Raw genomic sequence first — 27,201 nt, forward strand, 5'->3', positions numbered from 1 at the left:
GGGCACACTGAGTAATTCAAGATAAACACACAGTAGCATTGTCACAGGAACTTCACCCTGTGCCTTGGATTTTGCCTATTTATGTATCCTTAACACAGCAGGACTAAATCAAATTGATAAATGCAGATCTTTGTAGCCTGCAGTGCTCAAGGCTTCCCTCCCCTGTTCCTGCTCCTCCTGCACCCCTCACCACGCTTCCTAACTAGTGAAATTAAGCTCTGGTGAATTGGAAAACGAAGTGTAGAAAAAAGTGCTTGCTTGTTACAAGCTCTATTATGAGCTTTCACCAGCTAGGAGCAGCACAGAAGTGAGACAGGGGCAATGACATCAGGGAACAGCTGTAGAGTTAAAGGCAGAAAGAGAAGACTTACCAGCAAAGGGCAAGAAAGGAGAAAGGTTTCAGAAAAGATTTCTGTGGTCTAATTAATGATCATTTCTGATTCTCCTGTGAGAAGAACACAAGCTCACAACCAGTCAGGCCTCACAGTCCTCTGTAGTGAGAGTTCAGCACACATCCACAGAGGCAAGTCCAGCACCTGAAACAAAAAAAAAAAAAAAAGAACCAGAAGAAAAAGGTGACAGGGCAGCACAAAGATTGTTCTCTGTGCAGCGCCCAGACTCGGGGCTCGCTCTCAGCTTTGCTAGTTCCCGTGAATTATCCCACAGCCCCCAATTCCCTGCTCAGTTCCTGCTGCCATACCCTCACAGTGCCTCACGGAGGGTGGATATTCCCGTGCAGAGCTGCCGCTTGAACGCCAGCTGTGCCAGGAACGGGCAGAGCGTCCAAGGAAGCTCAGCAGCATCGGGACAGGGACAGGCATCTGCTCCAAACAATTGGCTATTTAAAGCCCTCATCCCCCAGCCCCACCCATGTCCCTGGGGGCACTTGACAGAGCTGCCTGGAGTTCAGCTGATTTAGCCCCCCTGAGCCGGGGCTCCAGGTGATATTTTCAAGCAGGAGAAGGCAGGGCCGGGGGCGCTCCCGTCCCGTGCCAAGGCAGCTCCCCGTGCCCACGGGAGGACATCTCTCCCTGCAGCAGCTCAGCTCCTTTCAGGGCCTCAGCAGTGGCCTCTGCAAGTTCTTTTCCCTCAGCAAAGGGTGCACATCCCTGCCTTCAGCACACCTCCAGTGGGACCCACCTGGGAAAGCTTTCCATCCCTTCTGCACTTCCAGCTGGCTCCCTGGAAACTCCCACCTTCGTCCAAACAAAACTTCATCCCACCTGAACCTTGATTTGAAGGCATCTCTGCAGGCTGTCGGTCGGCATTTAATAGCTGTGAGGCAAGATTGCCTTGGCTTTAGTGCTGCTGCTGCTGAACGAGGCCTCAGGCAGGAAGGGAAGGGAAGGCAATTGGGGTGGACAGGCCATACCTGGCAGCTGCCTGGGAGCTCTGGGAGGCTGGAACCAGGAATTGCTGTCTGAGCCCCTCTGCACGCAGCCCGTGCCACCATCACCAGGACACGCCAGCTGCTCCTTGGGCTGTCAGTGGCCTGTATCCAGGCTGAAGCATCTCCAGGAGCCTGCTCAGAGCAGCCCCTGGCCCGGGAGCCACGGGCAGCCCTTGAGCCGTGTCCGCGCCAGCGCCGGCCGGGCACCCAGCGCCCATCCCGGGCCGTGTGCTCGGCACGGGCAGGACACTGCAGGCACAGCCCCTGCCCCGAGGGCCCATGGACAAGAGGTGCTGGATGCCTTTCGGGGACTCCTGGCCTCCTCCTGCCCCGCGTTCCCCGCAGCTGGGACACACAGAAACAACAAGGAGCATTGCTGGCAGTGAGTGGGAGGCATTGAGGCCTCTGTGCAGCTCTGGGCCACAAAAGCAGCCCCAGCTTCAGCAGCTGCTTCATTTGGGCAACACTCACCTGCAGGAAATGCCACCTGCCACTCTCCAAAAGAACTCAGGTCACGCAGCAAGGGAAGCCTCAGAACCTGTCCTGCTCACTTCTCCCTACAAAGAGGCATGGCAAGAGGAAATCTACAGCTGCTGGGTAAGAGGAAGTAGAGGGAGGGAGGAAAAGGAGGAGCGGCAGCAGAATCAGGAGGAGAGGAAGAGGGAAGGAGCGAATTAACAGCACGAGACCCCGGGGCTCCCTGAACTCGCAGCGCCCCCGGGACCATCGCCCCCCATCCTGCAGGTGTCCGGGGAGGGGGAGCTCGCCCCAAATATCACGGGGCGGGGGGGGTCCCTGGGTTTGGGGATTTTTTTGGGGGGGATGTTTGGATCTTGCCGGGCTCCAGAGGCGCAGATGGCCCTCGGGGGGACATCGGGGGGTCCCCGGGAGGTGTTTTTGGGGGTCCCGGTGGGTGCGGGCAGAGCCCCGTTGGGGGGCGGGGGGATGCGGGTCCCCCCGCGGTGGGGGTTGGGCTTCCCGGGCCGGGCCCTGCGAGCTCTGCCGGGGCCACGTGGGGAGCGCGCGGGAGCGGCGGGATCGGCGGGGGGACAGCGGTTTTGGGGAGCCCCGGGAGAGGCGCGGCTTCCCTGAGCGGGAGCGCAGACACAGGAGAGCCCCAGAAGGGCAAAGCGGGGAGCCCGAGAGTGGGGGACCCCTGGCATTGCCGGGACCCCGGCGGGGGTGCTGGGACTGGAGGGGCGGCATGGCCGGGAAAGGGCTTCGGGGCTCCCGGTGCCGCCAGTGGCTGCTCCCAGCATGAGCCCAGTTGCTCCCCGCGTGTGCTTCCAGTTTCCTCGGCACTCCCAGCATGAGCCCGGTCACTCCCAGGCATTCCCTATTATGATGCAATTTGCCGCCACCACCGGGTCCCAGTTACTCCCAATTCCTCCTATTTTCATCCAGTGTTTTACTAGTTCTCCCAGTTGCCCCTAATGTAGTTCCAGTCACTCCCAGTGTGAGGCCATGACCCTCAGGTACTCCCTGTCAATGCCAGCATGACCCCAGTAGCCTCCAGTATAATCCCTGTGACTCCCTGTCTTTCCCAGTATATCCCAGTCACCCCCAGCATGCTGCCTGTCACTCTCACTTCTTCCCAGTTGCTTTCAGCATTATTCTAGTTGTTCACAGCCACTCCCAGTCCATCTCAATATGATTCCAGTCACCCTCAGTGTGATCCCAATCTCACCCAGCATGGACACAGCTTCTTCACTGTATGATCCCAGTTGCTGCCAGAATAGTTTCCATTGTTCCCAATTCCCTCCAGGATGATCCCTAGAATAGCCCCAGTCTCTCTCAGCATTGTCCCCCAGCGTGATTCCAGTCCCCCCAGTGTGGTTACAGAATCATTATATCCCAGTTGCCCCAGTAAGGTTCCACTTACCTCAGAATGATGCCAGTCTTTCCCAGTTACTCACAATTGTCCCCAGCCTGTTCCCAGTTTCTGTCAGTGTCCCATACTCCCAGTTGCTCCCAGTATGATCCCTGTTATGGCCTCAGTCCCCTCAGCATGGTTCCAGCACCTCCCAGTTGCTCCCAATGTGTCCACATTTTCCTCCCAACATGGGCCCAATAGCTCCCAGTAACCTCCAGCCAGGTTCCCACTCACTGTAATCCCAGTGGCTCCCAGGATGATCCCAGTAGAACCCACAGTCACTCCCAGTATGGTTCCAGTCCCTCCCAGTATGATCCGTTGCACCCAGTCACCCCCAGTATGGTTCCAGTCATCCCCAGTATGACCCCAGTCACTCCTAGATCCTCCCAGTATTATTCCAGTCATGTCCGGAGTGTCATGTCCTGTCACTCGCAGTGTGGCCCAGTTGCTCCCAGTCACTTCCTGTATGGTTCCAGTTGTGGCCAGCACTTTTCCATCACTCCCACTCTGATTGCAGTATGATCGCAGTCATTCTTGGATATTCCCAGTACTATTCCAGTCACTCCCAGTATGATCCCAGCTAGTTCTAGTAGGATCCCAGTATGACTCTGACATGGGCACAGCTGCTCCCATTATCATCTAATGTGGTTCTAGTTGCTCCCATTTTCCCTCACTGTGGTTTCAGTCTCTCCCAGTGCATCCCAGTTGCCACCAGCATGTTCCCAGTCACTCCCAGTTGTTCTCAGCTGCTTCCAGACTGATCCCAGTTGCTCACAGCCTCTCCCAGTCACCCTCAGTGCGGTTCCAATTGCTGCCAGTATGATCCAAGTCATTCTGAGCATGGTTCCAGTTGCTCCCTGTTCCTCCCAGTGTGATCCCAGTTGCCCCTAGCATAGTCCCAGTCACTCCATAGATGACCCCGAGTCCCTCCCAGCATGGTTCCAGTCATGCCCAGTTACCCCCAGTGCAGACCCAGTCACTCCCACTGACTCCCAGTATCCCCCAGTATGGTCCTGGTTTTTCCCAGGGTGGTTCCAATCCCTCCCAGTATGGTTACAGACACTCTCATTATATCATCATTATATTCTCCCAGCTGCCCCAGCACAGTCCTAGTCACTCCCAGTACTATCCCAGTATAAGTCCAGTATGATGCCAGTCTCTGTCAGCAGGGTCCCAGCCACTCACACTTGCCCCCAGTTACCCCAGCATGGTCCTAGTTTTCCCCCCAGCCCATTCCCACTTGCTCCCAGTTAGGTCCCAGTCACAACCCCTGTAGTCTCAGACACTCCCAGTATATCCCAGTTTCCCCCAACAATCTCAGTTATTCCCAGGTACTGCCATTTACCTCAGTGTGGTTCACTTTTCCCTAGTTTTATCCCAGTTGCACCCAGTTGCCCCTAGAATAGTCCCAGTGCCTTTCAGAATGGTTTGTTTCTTTTTTTTAGGGAGGGGGAATGTTTGCGGAATGCAGAACTCCAGAGCAGAGCAGAAAATGCCCCTTGGGGGGATACTGGGGAGTCCTGGTGGTGGCTGCTGGCAGAGGCAGCCTGGAGGAGCAGAGCCCTGTGTCCCCCAGGACCCCAAAGTGGGGAGCCCAGAGAGGGGGGAGCGCCGCCATTGGCGGGACCCTCAACAGCCTGGAGAGGGGCAGGGGGGACTCCTTGGACCCCCAGCACCCCAAAGCAGAGAATAAGGGGAGAAGGGACCCTGGGACCCCAAAATCCCCCAGCATCCCTGAATGGGGAGAGGGAAGAGGGGGGAGCTTTTTGGATTCCTGGGACTCCCAGCAGCCTGGGGAGGGTGGGGACTGAGTAGATGAGGGACCCCCAATACAAGCATGACCCCCAGCAGCTGGGACAGGGGAACCCTGAACACCAAAGGGGAGGGACAATTCCCAGGAACTCCTGGGAGGCGTTTTCAGGGCTGAATGTCAGTTTTTGGGAGGTTTTTATGGACCCAGATGCCCAGGGACTTCTACAGATGGACTTGGGCAGGAGGAAGCCCCAACACAACACGCTCATCCTTTGTTTTTCCCCAAACCAGGATTTCTCATTCCCAAGCCTTTGCCCAGTGGAGGAGGAGGAGGCTGTGAGGAAGAGGAAGATGGCCCAGGAGCCCCAGGCAGGTGAGGAGGAAGTCACTGCCCCTTTCCCCCTCTGTCCTGCTCCATCTCTCAGCCCAGCATGGCCCCCAGCTGCAGGACAACTCCACTGCTGATGCCCTGCCGGGGATGTGCTGGGGGGATCTCCTTGCCTTTCCCTTTGGCACGGAGGCAAATCCCATCCTCTCCTTGTCCTTCCTCACCCAGACAAGGAGCTGAGCACGGAGACCAGGGAGGACAAATCCCTGCGGCAGAACCTCGTGGATGAGGCTGACTGGAGCAGCTCCATGGTGCAGGAAGCTAACGGGGAGGCAAAGCTCCGCAGATCCTGCATGAGGAGGGACTGCAAACGCAGGTCGCCGGGTTCTGAGGAGGAAAGACCCAGCCTGGGCTGGGCAGGTGGCTGGAGATTGAGCCAGAGCTCGGACGTGGTGGTCCATGGGCAGCTTCATGATAGGGAGAAGCCCCACAAGTGCTCAGTGTGGGATGAATTTCAGAAGGAGGTACAGCCTGACCTGCCACCAGAGGATCCACACTGGGGAGCAACCCTATGAGTGTGGAGAGTGTGGGAAGAGATTTAGAGTCAGCTCCCACCTTATCCAGCACCAGATGATCCACACTGGGGAGAGGCCCTACGAGTGTTCTGAGTGTGGGAAGAAGTTTCAGCTCAGCTCCACTCTCCTCGTGCACCAGCGCACGCACACAGATGAGAAGCCCTTCCGCTGCCCCGACTGCGGGAAGGGCTTCAGGCAAAACTCCAACCTCATCATCCACCGGCGCATCCACACCAGGGAAAAGCCCTACGAGTGTGTGGAGTGTGGGATGAGCTTCAGCCAGAGCTCCAGCCTGACCCACCACCAGAGGATCCACACTGGGGAGAAGCCCTACAAGTGTGAGGAGTGTGGGAAGAGCTTCAGAGTGTGCTCTGCACTGATCTACCACCAGTACATCCACACTGGGGAAAGGCCATACAACTGTGGGGATTGTGGGAAGAGCTTCAGACAGCGTTCCAACCTAATCCTCCACCAAAGGATCAACACTGGAGAGAGGCCCTACAAGTGTTCTGAGTGTGGGAAGAGGTTTCGCATCAGCTCTGATCTCCTCCAGCACTACCAGACACACACGGAGGAGAGGCCTTTCCACTGCTCTGACTGCAGGAAGGGCTTCAGGCAAATCTCCCACCTCATCAGCCTCCAGCGCATCCACACTGGAGAGAGGCCCTACAAGTGTGGGGAGTGTGGGAAGAGCTTCTCCCAGAGCTCAACCTTGACCAAACACCAACAGAGGCACCGGTAGGGGAAGCCCTGCGAGGGCAGGAAGAGCTTCATGCACTGCTCCAACTCTATCCCCTACTGCAGGACCCACATTGGGCAGAGCCCTGGGGACCCCCATTCCCTGGGATCCATGTTGGGAAGACACCTGGCTGGTTATCCTTTTGTTTGGACCTTAATTTTTGTCTTTTCTCCATCTCTTTTTGCACCAAAGCCAAGAAGGATCGATCTGTCACCTCAAAACCACTCAAATACCACTGAAATGCTGTTAATTGCTGTAGATCTGTTGGTAGATAAAGTTAGCATCGAGAGATAAAAGAAACAATGGGAGGCATTCCACTGATTGATGAATGGGAAAAGAGATTTGCCTTTAGAAACTGTAGGTTTGCTGGTAAATGAAATTGGGTATTGGAAGATGAAAGAAGCAATGGGGTGGGGCGGGGGAAACTATGAATTCTATAAGAATTAAAAATTAAAAGGGAGGGTTATACATTAGAGGGGAGTCTCAGGTATCAGGCGTTCCAGGAAGTCTGTGCCTCTCAAGTACCTCAGCCCATGGGGAAAGAGAGAAAAGCAGTCGGGAAATTGGGTTAAAAAGGAGGCTGCATCTTCCAAAAATTGGAGAGATCACAGGGGAATGCCCCATGACCTCTCCCTTTATTTGAATAAAGCAAAAAGGAGTCCTCTGTCTCCTTTTTGGGCATAAACCTCTGGTGTTTGTGGATTAATTTTCCTTACACACCCACTAACTATGCCAAAGACCACATCCACTGACCATACCCCACTGATAACCCCAGTGGCAATCCTTACTGACCACACCCCATTCACCACCCCACTGACCACAAACACTGTCCATACCCACTGCCCACACCAATTTACCAAACCCCAGTGACCAACTCAATGACAACCCCCACTGACCACACCCAACTGACCACTTCCAATGACCACCTCCGCTGACTACACACACTGACCACACTCCACTGACAAATCAGCTGACTATACCCCCACAGACCACACCCCTGACTACCCAACTGACCACCCTCACCTGACTACCCAACTGACCACATTCACTGACCACACCCACTGATTGCAGCCAGTGACCACACCACTGACCACACTCACAGACCACCTCCACTAAACACACCTCAATGACCACAGCCTCCTGACCACACCCAATGACCACACTCCAATGACCACCCAGCTGACCACACCCACTTAAAACACTCACTGACCACACATACCACTGACCACACCCAATGCCCACAACCACTGATTGCACCCCACTGACCACACCCACTAACTGCATCCAATGTAAATTATGTCACATCTGTTGAGAGCTGGAAAATAATACCATCCATCTTTGGGTTTAGGAACAGACATGAACTGTGATTTCTTTCTTGCTCTGCTGCTTGGCCTAGAAACACTCTGAGTATTTTACTGGATAACTTACATCTTGCATTTCATGACATTAAATTGTGTTAATCAGACTGTCATATCACGAGTTCTTGGAACACATTTTCAAGTCTTCCAGGTGTAGCCAAGGGAAGCTGTTTCTGTCTTGCATGACAAAATTGGCAGAATTTTTGCAAAGACAGCCCTTTAAAAAGGACTAGTTGCATGCATTAACATCCAAGGGGTTGCTTCCAAAGACAGACAAAAAACCATGAACAAACAGCAACCAACTAAACAACATATTAAAAACAAGTACTTTATTTTTGCTCTTGCTTTTAGTATTTTCCAAGCTGGCCTCCTCTTCCACTGCAGTGTTTTTGTTTGGACAGGAAAACAGAACTTACACACAATGGATATATTAAAGCTAAATGGATATATTAAAGCTCTGCATTGTGAAATACAAAGTCCCATTTCACAATCATCATCATTTGTTTTCTGCTTACTTTGTTTTCAGAAGGATGAGAACTGTATCTCAGAGCCCCTGGCTAGTTTGGTGCCATAGCCACTGACTACCTGTCCTTTCTAATTATCTGTCCTTTCTGTAGTTCCTTTGCCCATTTGTTGCTCTTTGATCGCTGCTTCCTTCACCTGATTTTTATAGTTTTCTGGATTTGTGGGGTTATTTGTATTGGTTCTGACTTTTTCTTGGTTGTTGTTTTATTTGCCTGTTTTGTTGGGTCACAGTTTTGGTTTTGTTATTTGGTTGGGGATTTTTTCCACTTAACAGAAGGAATCAGCTTGTGATTTGTATTGGAAAGTTTTGAAGATAGGTGTTGCACTTGTTTTTTTTCATAAAATCATCAGACACAGCTCTGCAAGCCCCCGTGACTTTGAGGACTGTGGGCTGTCAGACAGCAAAATATGCTTGAATAGGAAACATGTAGTTCCTATCTCCATTACACACAGCAAAAATGTAAAGTGTTTGGAATGGAACCAATTCTAACCTTTATCTTGCATGGGTGCTTTTTTGTTTTGTTTTGTTTTGTTTTTCTGCCATGCAATTAAATTGTGTCACATTCATAAGTGAACTTGGTTCTTCCAGTATGGAGTGTGCAAGGATAATTCCTTAGCTCATGTGTGGACCTGGTGTGCACCAGGGTAGGCACACGACTGTCATCCATAGCCAGTTACTGTCTACAAAGAGAATAGGAAGCCGCAGCTCTGAGGAACTCCGGGGTTAGGGGGCAAAGAGACCAAATCCCTAATTTATATCAGTTACTTTACACGAGTATTTGCTTCTGATATAATTTTATATTCCTGCCCAGAGCTGGAAAGAAAAGAACCCTGGCAGTTTGCTTTAGCTATGAAGAGACTCTTTTCAACAGGTTCCAGCTCTGCTCCTTGTTTGAATTAAAAACAAAGCAAAACACTTCTGTTGGTCACATCAAACCAACGTAGGTTTGATCAGTCTGTGAAAGACAAAAGAATGCAAAAATTAGTTCATTTTATAGTGTTTACAGTCTTCTAATTCAGCCAAGGGATAATTATGTCACAATTCACTATATCAAATAACTGGAAAAAGCACTGGAAAAATATTTTTAGAACTAAGTTTAAAAAAAAGTGAATTTATTTCATAAACAAAACCATGTACTAAAAATATAGTAATTTAAACTTCTCAAAGCCCTTTGGTAATGGAGCCCTGCACCCCAGTCACGTGCAGTACAGCTATGCCATTGAACCCAGAGCTGCCAAGGGTCAGGGCTTGGATGAGCCTTCACCAAAAACTGGCTCCAAGACTGATTGGGAATCAATCCAGAACAGGGCTCACACATAGAGCAAAGTCTCAAGGCCTCAAATCTACATCACGTTGGATTTGTTTTAACACTGAACTGAAGCAAATTTGCTCATCCTGTAACATTACTGTTACTGTGAAACTTTACATAAACTACTAAATAATCACATTCTTATCCTGAAATGCATTGCCAGATACTGCTGTGAACTTGCTCTGCATCTGCCCACTGCTACTGGGGCTGCTCTTGGCCACACAGCCTCACTGGGAGCCAGCACTGGCTGCAGCCCCAGCAGGCTCCCCAGGACAGAGCCCAGCAATTAAGAGCCCAATTAAAGCACTGGGCAGCAGCAGAACCCTCAGCAGAGTTATTTTGACAAATATGGACTTGCCACAACTCCACAGCAGCATGACTATGAGCCAGGCTACCAATGCTATGAGCAGAGTTTCAAGAAAACTGTGGAGAAAAATCAGCAACTGACCGTCTCATCTCATAGAGCTTCCGAATCCCAAAATAGCAGCAGACCAGAACAACTGGAGCAGTGAAGATTGTCACTACTGTGCCTATCATGCAGGACCTGCGCACATCCTGGGGGCAGACAATTCTCGGAAGGCGCACTGGATCCTGAGCATATATTCCTGTTTCAGTGATAACATCTGTGGGAGCAATGGAGAGCATGAGCCAGTGCTGTGCTCCACTGCTGAGCTGGCAGCTCGCTGGATACAGCCAGGACGTTCTCTGTTTCCCCCAGAGCTGGGGCCTGGGGCACCTTGGCCCCCTTGGCACAGGCTGTGCCACCCAACAAAGCCCAGAAGGCCAGGAGGAGAGCCCGGGGGCAGCGCAGCTGCTTGGGCAGTGGCTCCTTCCAGGGACCCGGGCCCAACCCAGCCCTGAGCAGCCACTGCCAGCCCCAACCCTCCCTGCCCCTTCACAGCTCCCCCAGCCCAAGGGGACAGAGGCAGGTCTGGTCAGGACACCCTGGAGCCCTGCTCTCCTCCTCTGCCCTTTCACCGCCATGGGTACCCCTTGCAGCCTCTCCCAGGTTTCAGGCAGTGTCTCCCACAGAGGGACCCCAGCAGGACTGCTCAGCCTGGCTGAGCCTGGCATAGCAATCACCTTCTGTGGCGCTGTCTGGCATCTCCTCCCTTCGTGTACCAGGAAGTGCTGCCTTCCGCAAGGCCTTTTGGTCTATCTCTGGAGAAAGGAAGAGGAGCAGCTGGATCAGATGGAACCATTCCCCATTGGGGAGGGGGCATCTTCAGTAATACTTGCCAAAGACATGGATGAGGACAAGGAAAATGCCAGGGGTTTTGGAGCTGCTCCAGGACCCACCCTTCTCCAAGCAGCCACCCCTCCTGATCTACCCTCAGACAAGGAAATTGCAGGGGAACTCAGGGTGATGCCAAATGCCTTCCTGCAGAGGCTGGGGACAAGCAGCAGCCAGGCCAGACTGGGAAACAGCCCTGAAGGCTGTGACAGCAGCAGTGGAGCACCGAGGCTGCCAGGGATCCCTTCCTGCTGTGCCGGGCACAGATGTGCAGAGAAAGCCCCTGGCTGCTGAGCCTCAGGAGAAGGCTGAGGGAAATGCACCCACCACGGCGTCTCTCCAGATCACTCAACGTCTTGTCCATGTGTTTGGATGCCTCCAGGAACTTATTGTCTCCTTTAGGTTTGTTCCTCCCTCTCAGATGACCTTAGGAGGAAGTATTTCAATTTTCCCAATAATGGATCCCACAAAAGCAGTGCTCAGCCTGTGGGGTCAGCAGGGACACACTACTCACCCCTGTGATGGGAGCGGGGCCTGTGTGCAGCATCCAGCAAAGGACCTTGAAAAGTCCTCCTTGCAGACATACCTGTAACTCAACAGCCACAGAAGCTTCTGTCACCTGGTCCTTGGCAGATTGGCAATGATTATTCTCTGAAGGGATATTGAAAAATTACCTGCAGAAGTTCCCATGGGTTCCAAACCATCTTCCATCCCAGCTGCTGGAGAAGCCTTCCTAGAATGCTCTCCTAGAAGGGAGCAGAGATGAGAACCATTTCCATGGTGTGCTGGGATCCCCTTCTGCCTTAGGGAACTGGGCACTGCAAGGGGTCGAGTAAGGCTGTGGGAGCCAGATGTGAATGGACATGGCCAAAGCTGCTGAGGGACCTGGGGAGCTCTGGGCTGGCTCTGGTCACTGCACACTGTTTGCAGGCTCTCTGCAACATCCGTGGCAGGGAGGCAGCAGAGATGGCAGCTCAAGGCTCAGCAGGGCTCAGGCCCAGAGGCACAGCAATTTACCTCCTCTGACTGTGCCTGACATTGCCTCCCTTCCTGCAGCAGAGGCTGCCAATGAGCCACTGCTTCCTCTGGGAAACTCAGTCTTCAGCACAGCCTCTCCTTCCATCTCTGGAGAAAGGAAAAGGGACAGCTAGATCAGATGGAGCTGTTCTCCACTGGGGAGGTGCCATCTTCAGGAGGCAATGCTTGTCAAGGACATTGATAAAGATCAGGAAAAAGGCCAGGTTATTAGGGCTGGCCAGGGCCTCCCGCCTCCAATCAGTTGCCCCTCCTGATATGCTGAGAGACCAGGAAATTTCGGGAGAAATAAGGTTGTGCATGGCCCATGGTGCGGATAGGATTCCCTGTCAGGTGATGCCAAATGCCTTCCTGCAGAGGCTGGGGACAAGCAGCAGCCAGGCCAGACTGGGAAACAGCCCTGAAGGCTGTGACAGCAGCAGTGGGGCAGCCAGGCTGCCATGGATCCCTTCCTGCTGTGCCGGGCATGGCGTGTCCAGATGTGCAGAGAAAGCCCCTGGCTGCTGAGCCTCAGGAGAAGGCTGAGGGAAATGCACCCACCACGGCGTCTCTCCAGATCACTCAGCATCTTGTCCATATCTTTGGATGTCTCCAGGAACTTACTGTCTCCTTTAAGTTTGTTCCTCCCTCTCAGCAGACCTTAGCAGAAAGTATTACCATTTCAGATGAATGGATTCCACAAAAGCAGTGCTCAGCCTGTGGGGTCAGCAGGGACACACTACTCACCCCTGTGATGGGAGCCAGGCTTGTGTGGAGCAACCAGCAAAGTACCTTGAAAAGTCCTGCTTACAGACACACCTGTAACTCAGCAGCCACAGAAGCTTCTGTCACCTGATTCCTGCCAGGTTGGCAAGGATTATTCCTTGGTGGGACACTGAGAACATACCTGCAGGAGGCTCCAGAGGCTGCAAATCTTCATGAAGCCAAGCTGCTGGAGAAGCCTTCCTAGAATGCTCTCCTAGAAGGGAGCAGAGATGAGAACCATTTCCATGGTGTGCTGGGATCCCCTTCTGCCTTAGGGAACTGGGCACTGCAAGGGGTCGAGTAAGGCTGTGGGAGCCAGATGTGAATGGACATGGCCAAAGCTGCTGAGGGACCTGGGGAGCTCTGGGCTGGCTCTGGTCACTCTCCACACTCTTTCCATGCCCTGTGCAACAACCCTGGAGGGGCAGTTGTAGCACCCAGGGCCCCTGGGACTTCTGTCAGTCCCCAAGAGGAAACCCTACCTAAATCTCTGGGGAAAACTGCAGCAGGCAGTGCCCCAGCTATCCCTCCCAATCTCTCTCCCTCCTTCTGCTGGGTCAGCTCCCCCAGCCCAAGGGGATAGAGGCAGGCCCTCTCAGGACACCCTGGTACCCTGCTCTCCCCCTACGCCCTTTCCCCACCATAGCCACCCCTTGCAGCCCTTCCCAGGTTTTGGGCAGTGTCTCCCACAGAGGGACTCCAGCAGGACTGCTCAGTACCCAAGTGTCCTGAGCCTGCTCAGGATAATTCCTCTGGGCTGTGCAGCTCTTGTCTGGACTGTGCCCACACTGCCAAGCAGCAGAGATGGCAGCTCAAGGTTCAGCAGGGCTCAGGCCCAGACGCATAGTAATTACCTCCTGTGACTGGCATCGCTTCCCCTCCTGTAGCAGAGGCTGCTACAGCAGAACCACTGCTTCCTCCGGGAAACTCAGCCTTCAGTACAATCTTTCCTTTCATCACTGGAGGAAGGGACAACTGGATCAGATGGAACAGTTCCCCATTGGGGATGTGACATCTTCAGGAGGCAATATTTGTCAAAGACATTGGTAAGGATTGGGAAATAATATAAATTTTTCAGATTGGCCAGAGGCCTTCCTTCTCTAAACAACTGCCCTTTCTGATCTACCCCGAGACCAGGAAATTGCAGGGGATCTCAGGGCCTGCATGGCCCGTGGGGCACTTTGGGCTGCCTGTCAGCTGATGCCAAATGCCTTCCTGCAGAGGCTGGGGAGAAGTTGCAGCTGGGCCAGGCTGGGAAACAGCCCTGAAGGATGTGACAGCAGCAGTGGGGCAGAGAGGCTGCCATGGATCCCTTCCCACCGTGCCGAGCACAGCGTGTCCAGATGTGCAGAGAAAGCCCCCGGCTGCTGAGCCTCAGGAGAAGGCTGAGGGAAATGCACCCACCACGGCGTCTCTCCAGATCCCCCAGCATCTTGTCCAGAAGTTTGGCTGCCTCCAGGGATTTCTTGTCTCCTACATCTTCGTTCTTCCATCCAGCATCACCTTAATGGAAAGCAGTTCCATTTCTCCTTCAGGCTGCAGTGGCAGTGAGTGCAGTGAGTGTTTCAAGGCACTCCCCCAGCTCTGCCTTCCGCTCAGGAACAGGGGCAGAGGGAGCACGTGCCTACAATGGCCCACACTGGGATGGAAGGAGCCCCTCGTGGGGCAGTCAGGGGAGAAAGGACTCCCTGGAGCTGCCAGGAGCTCTGAACCCAGCCCCGGGGCTAGGACCAGGGCTTGGCAGCGGCAGCAGCTCAGGCTGCCTGGGGCCAGCAAAGGAGCCACACAAGGCACAGCTCTGGGGCACAGCCCTGGGCCCTTCCCTTCCCTCTCTGCTCTTCTCCGTGGCTACACAGAGCACGCAGAAGGAGACACTGGCATTGCACGTGGGAAAAGGATTGACAGCTAAATGCTCCTTCCTCCCACTGACAGCAATCCTGTGGGATCACTCAGGGCTACAGAAGGGAGCAGGGCAAGGGTTCCAGAATCCCTCAACCCTGAGAATATGTGAAGGGAAACATCACAGGAGTGAGCTCTTTCCACAGTGACACAGATTATTCTGTCAGGAAAGGCGCACTGAGAACTTGCCTTCACCATGCTCTAGAATCTTTGAACTGTCATACACCAGCTTTTCTAAGTTACCCATGTCACGATCCCAACCTAGAAGGGAGCAGAGATGAGAACCATTTCCATGGTGTGCTGGGATCCCCTTCTGCCTTAGGGAACTGGGCACTGCAAGGGGGTCAGGTGAAGCTGTGGGAGCCAGATATGAATGGGCATGGCCAAAGCTGCAGAAGGGCCTGGGGAGCTCTGGGCTGGCTCCTAGGCACCTTGCAAACTTTTTCCATGCCCTGTTCAACATCCCTGGCGAGGAAATGGGGGCAGCCCAGGACCCCTGTGGTCTCTCTTTCCTCCCACAGAGGAAAGCCTCCCTAAAGCTCTATGGAAAAACATCCCAAACACTTCCTGGGGAGAAGGAAGCGCTGTCCCAGGAAAGGGGAGCTGGCTCACTTGCTCCCTGCACTCGCCACGGAGCTGCCTGGGCAGCCCTGGCAGGCAGGGCCACTGCCAGGAGGAGCAGGAGGAAGAGGCGCAGAGCAAAGGCCATGGTGCCTTGCCCTCTGCCAATCCTGCAGCTCTTGCTGCCACCGCTGTGCTGCCACCGCTGTCCCAATGTCAGCACCACTGCCGCCGCCGCCGCTGCCGCAACAGTTGTGCTCAAGGACTGACTGGTCGGTGGCTGTGGAGCTGTGCAACCACGGGTCTCTGGGACCTCTGTGACCTCAGAGCCTGCTGTGACCTCAGCCTGCTGTGACCTTAAGGCTGGGGAAGGATTTTGTGGGAATGGATCTCAAGAGCTGCCCTTCCAGGAGAGTAGGTCCCTCCAGGCAGCTGGTTTGGTCCCTCCAATTTTTTTATTTTTTTTTCACAAGAGCTGAGTTACATGACATTGGCCAAGTGAAATATTTCATGGTTCTACCTACAATAACAACATCAAGTCCAAAATTCAACTCACACTGGTGATTCCCACTATTGCAGTTAGCACCAGCCCCATGCTCACACTGAGTCTGTGCTGTGCACTGTGCTGGCCTTTGGCCCATATTTAAAAAGTGAAGAACTTGATACCATAATTTATAAAAATAATGCAACACTGCCATTAGGATAGCTGCATACTTTAGGGGAGACCCAAACCACTGCACATCTTAATGGGTGTTCTCAGCCACCCCAAAATCCCTGTGTGCCACACACCAGACCCCTGATTAAACATTTTTTTATATCTGCCAGCAAAGAGAGTGTTCAGTGGCAAATCACTTACACCATATATTCAAAAAAAGTGCAGTTCCATCAAACATACCTCCACAAGTCTGCTGGTATGTTCTCAAAATATAGCAGCATGTGCCTTTATTTCTTTCTCTCTTCCATTTTTAGCATCTTCAATGAGAACTAGCAGTGGAACAGTGGTGTCCAAGAAGGAGTCTGAGATGTGATCTATAATGGCTTTCCAGAGCTGCAAAAGAAAGCAGTACATCAGTATCTACTAACTGGAGTATTCATTAAAGCTTGCTGTAATTATTGTCCATTCCTATTTATAACATAAACACATACACACTGTATTCCTGCATTATTTGCACCACAGGTGTGAAACCTATGGCAGCTACAATTTATGTATTACACAGAAAATTATATTTAATTGTAATGACAATTTCAATATGCCACTAGGTAAATATGCCTGTCTGTAAGTGTTCATACTGATATATAAACCACTACAACATGTACTGGTTCTCTTGAAATCAAGGGAGCCAAACAAATATTCCCCTTCCTTGGTGAATTGCCTACTTAAGTGATTCCACACGTGAAAAATTAGTGAGGCCAGACCTCATATCTCCTGGGTATTCTCCCTTGTAATTCAGATGCCAAGAGAGAAGGCTATTTAATCTTATGAAGAAAATATTAATTTAATCACGTTTGTTCTCACAAAACAGCTACATCCCCTGATTTCATAATTGCAAAATTACCCAAGTATTTTCTTCCTGGGAAACCCACCAACATGGTCTGGCTTGCAGAATGGCAGCTTTCATGGTAATTGTATCAATGAGATTACTGATTGTGCCACCTGATAATGTATTAATAGAGCAAGAATATCTATAAGTGAGGCTGGAGTTCAGTTTTCTCTGCTTAAATTAATTGTTCTTGACCTTCTAACTTAAGTTATTAAAGAAGTCTAACATTCTGCTGTAAATTTCCTGTCTTAAATTAGACCTTGCAGAAGCTTGTAACTGATCACTGGGACATGACTTCACCTCAGAGGTTATTTTTTGCATGTTACCTACATATGACAACTGTTTATTTAGAGCATGCAGCACTACAACAAACATACCAACTGGAAAAATACATGAAATGCAACTTAATTATGGAATGCACTGAATTGCTTACTCCAAATCCAGTATTTTTACAATATATAAAAAAATACTGATTGGAAGAGAAAAGGACACAAAATGTTTTTAAGCTCATCATGCTGTTGCCAAAGTACTGTTTTCACTTGGCATTTTGTTCCAATGTATCTTTATGAAAACTCAGTGGAAGTAAAGACTCCTACCACAAGAAAGATATTTTTAAAAAGCACAGTCTTTATGATTCTGCTGTGTTTGTAAGTAGTGGGCAGCGACCATGCACAGAAGAAAGAATAGTGGAGGAATCCAGTGCTTATCAGACAAGATCTGGATGTTAATTCAACCACTAGCTTTTGGATAGCCTCAACACCCAAAGCCAGCTCTCCTTGACTCACCAGAGGGACAGACAAACCTTCCAAATAAACACAGGCAATTTATGTCTGGAATGGTTTCTTTGTCTCCTAACCTACTGTAGCCTATCACATTAGGATATACTGTCTGGATACACTGTATGTTCTGCAAAGTAATTTACAAAGACAAAGACTCTGAGATTCCAATGCAAAATTGGATTTCTTACATTCTCAGCTTTATTCAGGCTGGAATTAAAAATAATAACAATTTTTAAAAAAGCTATCAGAAAGGTTCTCTACCAGAAATAAAATACATTAAACCTCCAGTCCTGCCAAATTACCTGCTAAGATTTCTGTTGCAAAGGCTCCACAAAAGAAAACAGATATTCTTCCTGTTTAAAATTAGGTACATGAATGTGACCTTGAAGAGCCACAGTTTAAAAATTAAAGATTTCAATTTACAAAAAACAACAAAAAGCTGTGGAACCATCATATCCATGGCCAATGATTCGCTATCTCGAGCAAAAATATTTTGGAGTTCTCTACAGCCCAGACTGCAGGACTTTCACAGCCTTAGCATGGTGTCACTACAATAACCTCAGTCACATTTGTGGTGAACTTGAGATACCCAATTGCAAACCAGTAGCCTAATTTTTCTCCCTTTAATTAATTCTTTGTTATGGCTTTTTACTGGTTTTCTTGGCTTAAATAACCTTTCACACAGAAATTATTATTACTATTTTGTGCTAAGAAATGCATTATCCTGCAATTATGCAACAAATTGTATCTTCTTCAAAAAAAGCCAAAAAAAAAATGCTGTGTCTTTGCTGAACACAAACAAGTTTGAAATTATGCTCCTGTTGCAGCTCTGCAAAGGAATACATGAAGCTGACAGTTGCACAGGATGGCTTGTGTAGCATTAAAGAACAAAGAAATACAACATAGAAAAATAAGGAAAAGGTAATTATCTAATGAACTAATTATAAATTAACTAATTAGTTGTTTAATTATTTGTCTAATTTAATTAGTACTCCACATGGGAGTAGGGATATCATGCTTAATCAAGTTAATTATTAATTACTCCCATCTGGAGTACTAATTAGGGGCCCTATATAGTATATATAGAAAAGAAGAAAAAATATATGTCTGGTGCAGAAGCAGAAACTTTCAGGCTCGGCTCCCAGGGAGTAAATATATATTTTTTTTAATCATTATTTAAACTTGTGGGTTTTTTACTCCTTGGGAGTCTGAAAATTTCTACTGTTATTTTAATTTTAAAGCTAGAAAGGAAAACAAAGTTAGAAATACAGTTAGAGAGAAAAAGAAAGAAACAGAGGTAATGTTAGGGAGAAAAAGAAAAAAGAAATAGAGTTAAAGGTGAAGAGAAATAAGAGTTAAAAATAGAGTTAAAGAGGAAAAGAAAGAATTAGAGAGAAACAGTGTGAAAAACAAATAGAGTTAGAGAAACAGAGAAAAATAAATAGAGGTAAATAGGGAAATAATGACAGAGTTAGAGAAGCAGAGACAGAAACGGTGAGAAACAGAAACATAGAGACAGATAGAAACAATGTTAGAAATAGAAAAGTAAAGTGAGAAATAGACTGAAAAGTAAAGTGAGAAGCAAAGCAAGAAATACAGTGAAAAAAATTACTAAACCACACCAAAGACAGACAGGAGCTGGGAGAGGGGGGACAGGGGGGCATCGTTATTAGGGTTGATTCAACTTTATTGAATGAATTTTTTTATTTACACTTCAGCAAAACACATGGAAACAATGTATACAAATGCAAGTGCTAATACAATCCATATACACCGGGCTGAGGTTCCAGAAGTTTTGGAAGTTTTGGTTCCAGGAAGAGCCGGTACTTGCAGGATGGGGTCAAAAGTATAAATTTTACTGGGAGAAGGTAAATGGGGTCCTCCCACTCTGCATTGACCCTGGCATCGGGGGGAGACCCAGGCATCTGGGGTGTTGAATGGGGGCACCCAGGGGTCAGGCAGGGAGAAGATAGGATCAGGTGGAGTCAGGTGTGGTTAGTAAGGGTCAGCAGGGTCAGATGGGGTTTGGTAGGGTCACAGCTGGGGTCATAGCCAGTGTCAAGGTGAGGCATAGGGCTGGCAGGGGTCAGTCAGGGGGTCAAAGTCAGCCAGGTTCAAGCAGTGTCACATAGAATCAGGTGAAGTCAGGTGAACCCAGGAAGGGTCAGAAAAAGTCAGGTGAGTCACAGTGTTCAGGAAAAGTAATGAAGTGGTCAGGTGGAGTGAGGCCAGGGTCAGGCTGAGCCCGGGGGCTGGCAGGGCACCATGCGCAGGCGAAAGGGGGGGCAGCGCAGCACCGTGCCCGGCGACCCCCTGAGTCCCGGCAGCCCCTCCGGGCCCGGCTCCAGCCGAAATTCCCGCAGGATCAGCCCCAGGAACACGAAGAGCTCGGCCCGCGCCAGCCCCTCCCCCGGGCACGATCGCGCCCCGCAGCCGAACGGCAGCAGCGACCGCAACGGGGCGCCCGGGGCCAGGAACCGCTCTGGGGGGACGGCTCAGGTTGGAGGGGACTCCACGGGGACGGGGGAGCCAAAGGCTTTCGGGGGCGGTGGGGGGACCCGCAAGTTTGGAGGCAACCAGTGGGCTCCCCAGGTTGGACCCCGGGGTTAAGAAGGGAGACACGGGGGTTTGGGTTGACCCAGGAGCTTGGAGGGACACTGAGGCTCAGGGGTGAGCCCAGGGCATCAGAGGGGATTCACATGTTTGGGGAGGGCCTTTAGGGAACTCTCAGGGGTTTGGGAGGGGAATAGAGGGGATGAAAAAAGGGACCCACAGGTTTTGGGGGGTATCCAGATATATGGGGGGATCAATGGGGATGGGGGCGGGAGAACCACCGGTTTGGGGGAGGGGGTGTGGGTTTGGGGGATTCAGGCATGGGGGGGGAGGGGACACTCATGACACCAAGGTGTTCCCACGAGTCAAGAGAAATCCCAGGGTTGGGGGCAGCCAGCTTGATGTTTGAAGAGACCCCAGGAGTTCAGGAGGGGACCCTCAGAGTGTCAGAGTACCCACATACCAGGCAGGAAGACCTCTGGGTGCTGCCAGATGTCAGGGTCCTGTTGGGCTGCCAGCAGGTTGGGGACCAGGACAGTGCCAGCCACCACAGGGAGCCCCCCAAGACTGGAAGGGGACAAGGGGCACTGAGACGGACTGGGGTCTGCTGGGGACTACTGAAAACTACATGGGTCATACTGGGACCTACTGAGGGGACTCTCTGGGGGCTACTGGGTATTACTGGATGTCTGTTTGGCTCTACAGGGTCCATACTGGGATCTGGTAGGTGCTACTGGGAGTTATTGGGTGTCTGTTAGAGTCCACTGGGGCCATACTGGAGCTCTCTGGGGTCTTCTGGGATCTCCTGGGTGCCTCCTGGAGTTTACTGATACCGTACTGGAATTCACTGGAGCCATACTGGGACCTACTAGAACTTATTTGGGGTCTACTGGCATACTGGGTTGGATCTGCTAGCACCATACTGGGATCTGCTGTGAGCTACTGGGTGTTGATTGTGTCTACTTGGGCCATACTGGAGCTCTCTGGTATCTGCTGGGTGTGTGCAGAGGTCTACTGGAGCTCACTGGGAACTGCTGGAGCCATAGTGAGCTTTTCTGGGGGCTACTGGATGTCTAGCGGGGTTTAGTGGGGCCACACCAGGACTTACTGGGATATACTGGGAACTTCTGCTGGGATCTTCTGGGCTCTGCTGGGCCCTACTGGGGCTATTGTGGGGTCTCCTAGGATCTACTGAATTAGGTTCTACTGGGGTAATTCCAGGAACTCTTGGGGCCTAGTGGGACATATTTGGGTTATACTGGGGCCTTACTGGGACCTAATGAGTCTTACTGGGATTTACTGGGGTCTGTTGAGGCCTGCTGGGTCCTACAGGGACTTACTGGGCCATACTGGTCTATTGGGGCGTACTACTGGGCCCTCCTGAGATTTACTGGCACTTACTGGTATATTGGGGTCTTAGTGGGGCTACACTGGGACCTGATGGGTCTCAGTGGGACTCACTGGGGTCGAACGGGCTCTGCTGGGTTCAGCTGGACCCTATTGATGATACCAAGTGGTCCCTTACTGGTCTGCAGTGGTTCCTCTCAGTTCCCCCTCACCCAGACTGGTTCATAGCAGCTCCTCCCAGCATCCCTCCCCCACACTGGTCTGTCCTGGTACCTGGTGTGGCACAGGGCGCAGTGGGGCAGCGCCAGGGGTGCAGGGGGCCGCAGCCGCAGGGTCTCGCTGACAGTGGCCTGAAGAAGGGGCAGGCGCCCCATGTCCCCCGGCCCAGGGGGTCCCTGTGCCCCCTCCAGCTCCGCCCGCAGCTGTGACTGCAGCTGCACAGGTGGAGCACAGGTGTGCTATGCCTGTCATGGGGTGTCGGGGGACGGGGTGCATCCCAGGGGCGCACAGTGGCAATGGGATAAAAGAGGGACTCCCCAGAACCCAAACCCTCCTGAACTCAGAAACCTGCCCCTGGGACCCCAAACCACCCCCAAACCTGGCCCTCTCCCTTGAGGACCCCCTTCAACCCCCAGATCCCTCCAAACCCCCAAACCTGCCCTGGGACCCAAACCCCCCTCCCTCCCTCCCCCCCCCCCCCCCGCACAAACCTGCTCCTCCCTCCCCTTGGGGACACCCCTGAGCCCCCAGACCTGTCTCTTGGGACCCTCTATCCCCAGACCCTGAGTCACCTTTCCATGGAAACCCCAAACCAAGGAGCCATGTGAGGACACAGACACAGCTCTGATACATCTGTGACATCCAGGTGGTACCTCAGGACAGGGTGGGGGGACACTAGTGGTCACAGGGGATGCATGAGACATGGGTGGGGGACATGAGTCCCTTCCAGGAACATGCTTGGGGAGTTGGACACGGCTCTGACATGCATATGGCACCTCAGGGTGGTGTAAGGGCATGGTGTCAGCCATGGGGAGGAGGACATGGGGGACATGTAGGACCTAGGTGGGGATATGGGACACGCAGGGACATACATGGAGCCTTGGGACAGTATAGGGGACACATATCATCTGGGGGCAGAGCAGCAGGAAGCTTATGGAGAAGGGAACATGAGGGACATATAGAACATATGTGGGACATGGGACCTCTGGGAACACACAGGACCCCCCAGTGCTGCATGGAAGACATGGAAGGACACGCGTTTCACCTCAGGGCGGTGCAGCAGGAAGGCCACAGCCCAGCCCAGAGCAGCCGCCGTGGTCTCAGTGCCCCCAATGAACAAGTCGACCAGCGCCATGTGCAGCCGGGGGGGGCTCAGGGGGCCCCCCCGTGCCCTAGAATTATGCCCCAGCAGCGCCCCCAAAACTGTGTCCACGGGAGGGGAGGGGCATGCCTGGCAATGGGATGACACGTGTTGGGGGTTTCTCCTGATCCCCAGCTGCCCCCAAACATGAGAGTCCCTACCAAACCCCCAAATCCAGTCAAACCGCTGGTTCCTCTCCCAACTCTTACATTTCCCCCGCCCCACATCCTCCCCCAGACCCCCGGGTTCTCCCATCCCCTTAGGTCCCCTCAAACCTCTATCTCCCCCAAAATATGTGTGTCCCCCCAAGCCCCTGAGTACCTCCCCAAACTCCTGGTTTCCACCCAGAACCTGGGTCTTTCCAGACCCCCAGGTATCTTTCAAACCCCTGGGTCTCCCCTGACCCTCTGTTCCCATCAGACCACTCCTGACCCCTGGCTGCCCCCAGCCCTCCCCACCTGGTGCCGCTGGATCTGAGCCTCCACAAAGGCATCACGGTGCTGGACGAGCTGCAGCAGCTTCCGCAATCCCGGGTTGGGCAGGGCCTGGGCATAGGGACTCCGTAGGGACCCCCAACCCCCAAGGAACCCCTGACCTCAGAGAGACACCCCCTCCCCCAGAGATTCTGCATAAGTCTCCTGAGCCCCAGAGAAACCCCATGGCTGCTACCCTGGGTTGTATAGACCCTATAGGTGTGCTCCTTGCTCACATAAACCCCTCCAGTGTCCTACTCCATAGAGACACTTCTCCCCATATGGACCACTCTAGCCCTATAGAGCGCCCACAACTGCCCCTCCCAGGCCCACAGAGCTCCCAGACACCATACATACCCTGTAACACTCTCCTAGCCCCATACAGCCACTATAGCCCTGTCCTGCCCCATAGAGACCCCATAATTCCCCTCTCAGGGTTATACAGTCCCTTCCAAGTGCCACAGAGACCACCCAAGACCCCTCTGGACCCTATAGGCTCCCTGACAGCCCCCCATACCCTTCTCTAGTCCATTAGGTTGGGCCTCTCCCAACCCCATATAACCCCACAAGCCCCATATCCCTCCAATGGGCCACATAACCCTCCTGAGAATCACAGCCCTTCCCAGGGCCCTACAGCCCCTCCAAGGGCCCATAGCCCCCCCCTGAAGCCCCCCACAGTTCTCTAATTGCCCCCATAGGGCTCTATAGCCCTGGCTCCATAGACCCTCATGCAGCAAAAAGGCCCCAGCCCCACAGGCCACGCACAGGACCTGCCAGGCTTACCCGCAGCAGGGGCAGCAGGTCAAGCACCTGTACACTGCTGCGCCCCCAAACCTGCAGCAGCTCCCCCAGGCAGCGGGAGAAGGCCCGGAGCTCCCCCGGAGGGGGCACCTGCAGAAGGATACACCTGTGTACTGTCCAGTACTTGAGTTGTCTCTGGATCCCCCAGAACACCCCCAACACAATTTCAGACACTTGGGTCCCCTCAAACTCCTGTGTGCCCCTAAACCCTGCCACCCTGATGCAAATTGCTCAGTCCCCCCCAAACAGCTGAATGCCCCCTCCACAAACACCCGGCTCCCTGTCCCCCAAACCCGTGGGCCCCCATAAAAACTGGGGTCCTCCCCCAAACCCCTGCCTCCATCCTGGGGACCCCCAAATCCCCACCAGATCCCCAAAGAGGAGGCGTGCGATGGTGCTGCAGGTATGGAAGGTGAAAACTTCAGAGGGGTCCAGGGGGGCCTCCCCATGGGAACGCAGCTCCTGGGGGAAAGAAGAGGTTAGGGGGAGCCTAAGGGTGGTTTAGAGGGTCACAGGAGAGAAGTGGGGAGCTCCAAGGGGAGTTCTGTGGACTCAAAGAGATAATGCCCTTTTGGGGTGCAGAGGGTAAGGTTTGGGTGAGTCAGTTTTGGGGGACAGGGAGTGTGGTGTGCGTGCAGGTTTTGGGGACCAGGTTTGGGATGCAGAGAGTGGGGGTTGAGGTATCAGTTTTGGCATGAATGGGGCAGGGTTTTACTGGCCAATATTGTGTGGGGATCTGTTTTGGAGTGCAAGGAGGATCAGTTTTGGGGGTGTCAGGGTGGCAAGGGGATCAGTTTGGGTAGAAGTCAGGGTCTCACCTCACACAACTCCTGGCCCTGCAGCCAAAGAAGGGGCCCAAGACGCCCCCCAGCCCGTGCCAGTGCCCCCCGCACTGCTCCCCGCTGCCGCCGCCAGCCAGGGCAGGGGCCTCCCAGTGCCAGGTCCCGGCCCCCCTGTGACACCAGCGACCCTGGCATTGGGCAGAGGGAGTCAGGGACCCCCAGAAACCCCCGCAGCCCCTATAGGGACCCACTTCCATCACACCAGGGGTGTTCTGCAAGGCCCCTCTACCTCATAAAGCCTCCTTCAAGCTTACAGCCACCTCCTCCATAGGACCCCCCAATCCCACTAGGAACCCTGGAGGTTGAAAGGTGTGTCTGGTGGGGCAGAGACCTGCAGAGACTGCCCTAGCCCCTATAGGCAACCCACCTCTCCAGAACTGCCCCCACCCCCTCCCAGTACCCATGTTCCCAACTCCATAGGGACCCCCTCCAAATCCCATAAAAATCCCTTCAATCTCACAGGGACCCCCTCAAACCCTAGCGGAACTCACCATCCCACAGCCCCCCTTAGAGATCCCCCCAAAAGCCTCACAGTGAGCCCCACAAATCCCATTGTGACTCCCTTCCCAAAACCCCACAGGAACCCCTCCAACCCCCCCCATAGCCCACCCGGCCTCCCCATACCCAGGTAACTGCTCGGGCGCCCCAGCCAGTCCCCCCAGTGCCGGACGAGCGCCTCACGGATCGTCCCCACTGAGCTCGGCACCAGCACTTCTGGAGGGAAGAGGAGGGGCTGGATGGGACCCCAAAACTTCGGGGGGGAGGGTGGTCCCAAATCAAGTGGGGAATCCTGGCGCGGGATTTTGGGGGAAGCATCGGTGGGGTTAGGGCTCAGGAAAGGTTTGGGGGGTTGGAGGAGAGGTCTGAAGTTTGTGGAGGGGGAAAAGGGCAGAGTTGGGGGTTCTGAGAGTCCTTAAGGACCAGGGAGAGGGAGGTGTGGAGGGGATCTGGGATCCCAGGGCAGGTTCGAGGAAGGTCCGGGGCACTTTCGGGGAAGGTTCGGGGCAGATCCGGGACAGGTTCGGGGAAGGTCCGGGGCAGGCTGGGGGAAGGTCCGGGGCAGGCTCGGGGAAGGTCCGGGGCAGGCTCGGGGAAGGTCCGGGGCAGGCTCGGGGAAGGTCCGGGGCAGGCTCGGGGACGGTCCGGGGCAGGCTCGGGGACGGTCCGGGGCAGATCCGGGACAGATCCGGGGCAGGTTCGGGGCAGGCTCGGGGAAGGTTCGGGGCAGGCTCGGGGACGGTCCGGGGCAGGATCCGGGACGGTCCGGGGCAGATCCGGGACAGGTCCGGGGCAGATCCGGGACAGGTCCGGGGCAGGCTCGGGGAAGGTTCGGGGCAGGCTCGGGGAATGTCCGGGGCAGGCTCGGGGAAGGTCCGGGGCAGATCCGGGGAAGGTCCGGGGCAGGCTCGGGGAAGGTCCGGGGCAGATCCGGGGAAGGTCCGGGGCAGGCTCGGGGACGGTCCGGGGCAGATCCGGGACAGGTCCGGGGCAGGCTCGGGGAAGGTTCGGGGCAGATCCGGGGAAGGTCCGGGGCAGGCTCGGGGAAGGTCCGGGGCAGATCCGGGGAAGGTCCGGGGCAGGCTCGGGGACGGTCCGGGGCAGATCCGGGACAGGTCCGGGGCAGGCTCGGGGAAGGTTCGGGGCAGGTCCGGGGCAGGCTCGGGGAAGGTCCGGGGCAGGTCCGGGACAGGTCCGGGGCAGGCTCGGGGAAGGTCCGGGGCAGGTCCGTCTCGGGGTGCCTCGCACGTACCGCGGCCCGCCAGGCGCATGCGCAGCACGGGCCCGTGCCGCCGCGCCAGGCGGCTCAGGTGCAGCGCCCCCTGTGGGTGCAGCAGGTGCAGCGCCCCCCAGCGCGGGCCACGCCCGTGGCCCCGCCGCAGCAGCGCCCACAGCGGCACCAGCAGCGACAGCGACAGCAGAACCAGCGACACCAGCACCGCCATGGCCCGCAGGGGATGTCCGGAGAACCCTTATATTGGGTAACCCGAAACCACGCCCTAAGGGGCCCCACCGCTTAGTCCTGCCCCTCGCAGGTGGTGTGGACGCCTCTCACCACGACAGCCACCCCCCCACACCCCCGCAAGCATAAAGGCGGATCCCAAACCCCGCCCCAGAAAGCGGGCCTCTTAAAACACCGCCCCTTGAGGCGCGGCCTTCACACAGGGGACTTAAAGCCCCTTCT

At 53.7% G+C, this 27,201-nt stretch overlaps 3 protein-coding genes across 4 annotated transcripts; 1 reads left to right on the top strand and 2 right to left on the bottom strand.

Moving 5' to 3' along the window:
- Positions 1-1,831: 1,831 nt before the first annotated feature.
- On the top strand, positions 1,832-7,389 carry LOC130261951 (zinc finger protein ZFP2-like). Its single transcript, XM_056508636.1, has 3 exons — positions 1,832-2,134; positions 5,307-5,388; positions 5,572-7,389. The coding sequence occupies exon 3, from the start codon at positions 5,803-5,805 to the stop codon at positions 6,658-6,660; it is 858 nt and encodes a 285-aa protein (XP_056364611.1). The 5' UTR covers positions 1,832-2,134; positions 5,307-5,388; positions 5,572-5,802; the 3' UTR covers positions 6,661-7,389.
- A 761-nt stretch (positions 7,390-8,150) lies between these two features.
- LOC130261953 (uncharacterized) lies at positions 8,151-15,593 on the bottom strand. Its single transcript, XM_056508639.1, has 14 exons — positions 15,375-15,593; positions 14,952-15,023; positions 14,268-14,366; positions 13,718-13,822; positions 13,006-13,077; positions 12,846-12,917; positions 12,660-12,758; positions 12,102-12,209; positions 11,759-11,830; positions 11,599-11,670; positions 11,412-11,510; positions 10,934-11,011; positions 10,299-10,473; positions 8,151-9,496 (listed from the first exon to the last, which is right to left on the bottom strand). The coding sequence occupies exons 1-14, from the start codon at positions 15,469-15,471 to the stop codon at positions 9,472-9,474; spliced, it is 1,245 nt and encodes a 414-aa protein (XP_056364614.1). The 5' UTR covers positions 15,472-15,593; the 3' UTR covers positions 8,151-9,471.
- Positions 15,594-19,241: 3,648 nt separating this feature from the next.
- Positions 19,242-27,069, bottom strand: LOC130261952 (steroid 21-hydroxylase). Of its 2 annotated transcripts, XM_056508637.1 has the most exons (10): positions 26,770-27,069; positions 25,644-25,733; positions 24,996-25,147; positions 24,544-24,639; positions 24,160-24,267; positions 23,362-23,448; positions 22,808-22,993; positions 21,817-21,977; positions 20,660-20,763; positions 19,242-20,125 (listed from the first exon to the last, which is right to left on the bottom strand). In XM_056508637.1, the coding sequence occupies exons 1-10, from the start codon at positions 26,960-26,962 to the stop codon at positions 19,878-19,880; spliced, it is 1,425 nt and encodes a 474-aa protein (XP_056364612.1). In that variant the 5' UTR covers positions 26,963-27,069; the 3' UTR covers positions 19,242-19,877. The 2 variants fall into 2 exon arrangements, with proteins under 2 accessions (XP_056364612.1, XP_056364613.1); XM_056508638.1 differs by lacking the exons at positions 24,996-25,147; positions 26,770-27,069 and having other exon boundaries at positions 19,244-20,125; positions 25,644-26,024.
- Positions 27,070-27,201: the final 132 nt, after the last annotated feature.

Source organism: Oenanthe melanoleuca, chromosome 22 (genome assembly GCF_029582105.1).
Source record: "Oenanthe melanoleuca isolate GR-GAL-2019-014 chromosome 22, OMel1.0, whole genome shotgun sequence".
Taxonomy (NCBI): Eukaryota; Metazoa; Chordata; class Aves; order Passeriformes; family Muscicapidae; genus Oenanthe; species Oenanthe melanoleuca.

Coding starts and splice junctions, on each gene's coding strand:
- LOC130261952 (XM_056508637.1), bottom strand. CDS start 26,962: ATGGCGGTGCTGGTGTCGCTGGTTCTGCTGTCGCTGTCGCTGCTGGTG. Junction 25,148..25,643: donor GCGCCCGAGCAGTTACCTGG/GTATGGGGAGGC, acceptor GCCCAATGCCAG/GGTCGCTGGTGTCACAGGGG. Junction 24,268..24,543: donor GCCTCCTCTTTGGGGATCTG/GTGGGGATTTGG, acceptor ATCCTTCTGCAG/GTGCCCCCTCCGGGGGAGCT.
- LOC130261951 (XM_056508636.1), top strand. CDS start 5,803: ATGGGCAGCTTCATGATAGGGAGAAGCCCCACAAGTGCTCAGTGTGGG.
- LOC130261953 (XM_056508639.1), bottom strand. CDS start 15,471: ATGGCCTTTGCTCTGCGCCTCTTCCTCCTGCTCCTCCTGGCAGTGGCC. Junction 15,024..15,374: donor GTGGCGAGTGCAGGGAGCAA/GTGAGCCAGCTC, acceptor GCTCCCTTCTAG/GTTGGGATCGTGACATGGGT. Junction 14,367..14,951: donor GATTCTAGAGCATGGTGAAG/GCAAGTTCTCAG, acceptor CTTTCCATTAAG/GTGATGCTGGATGGAAGAAC.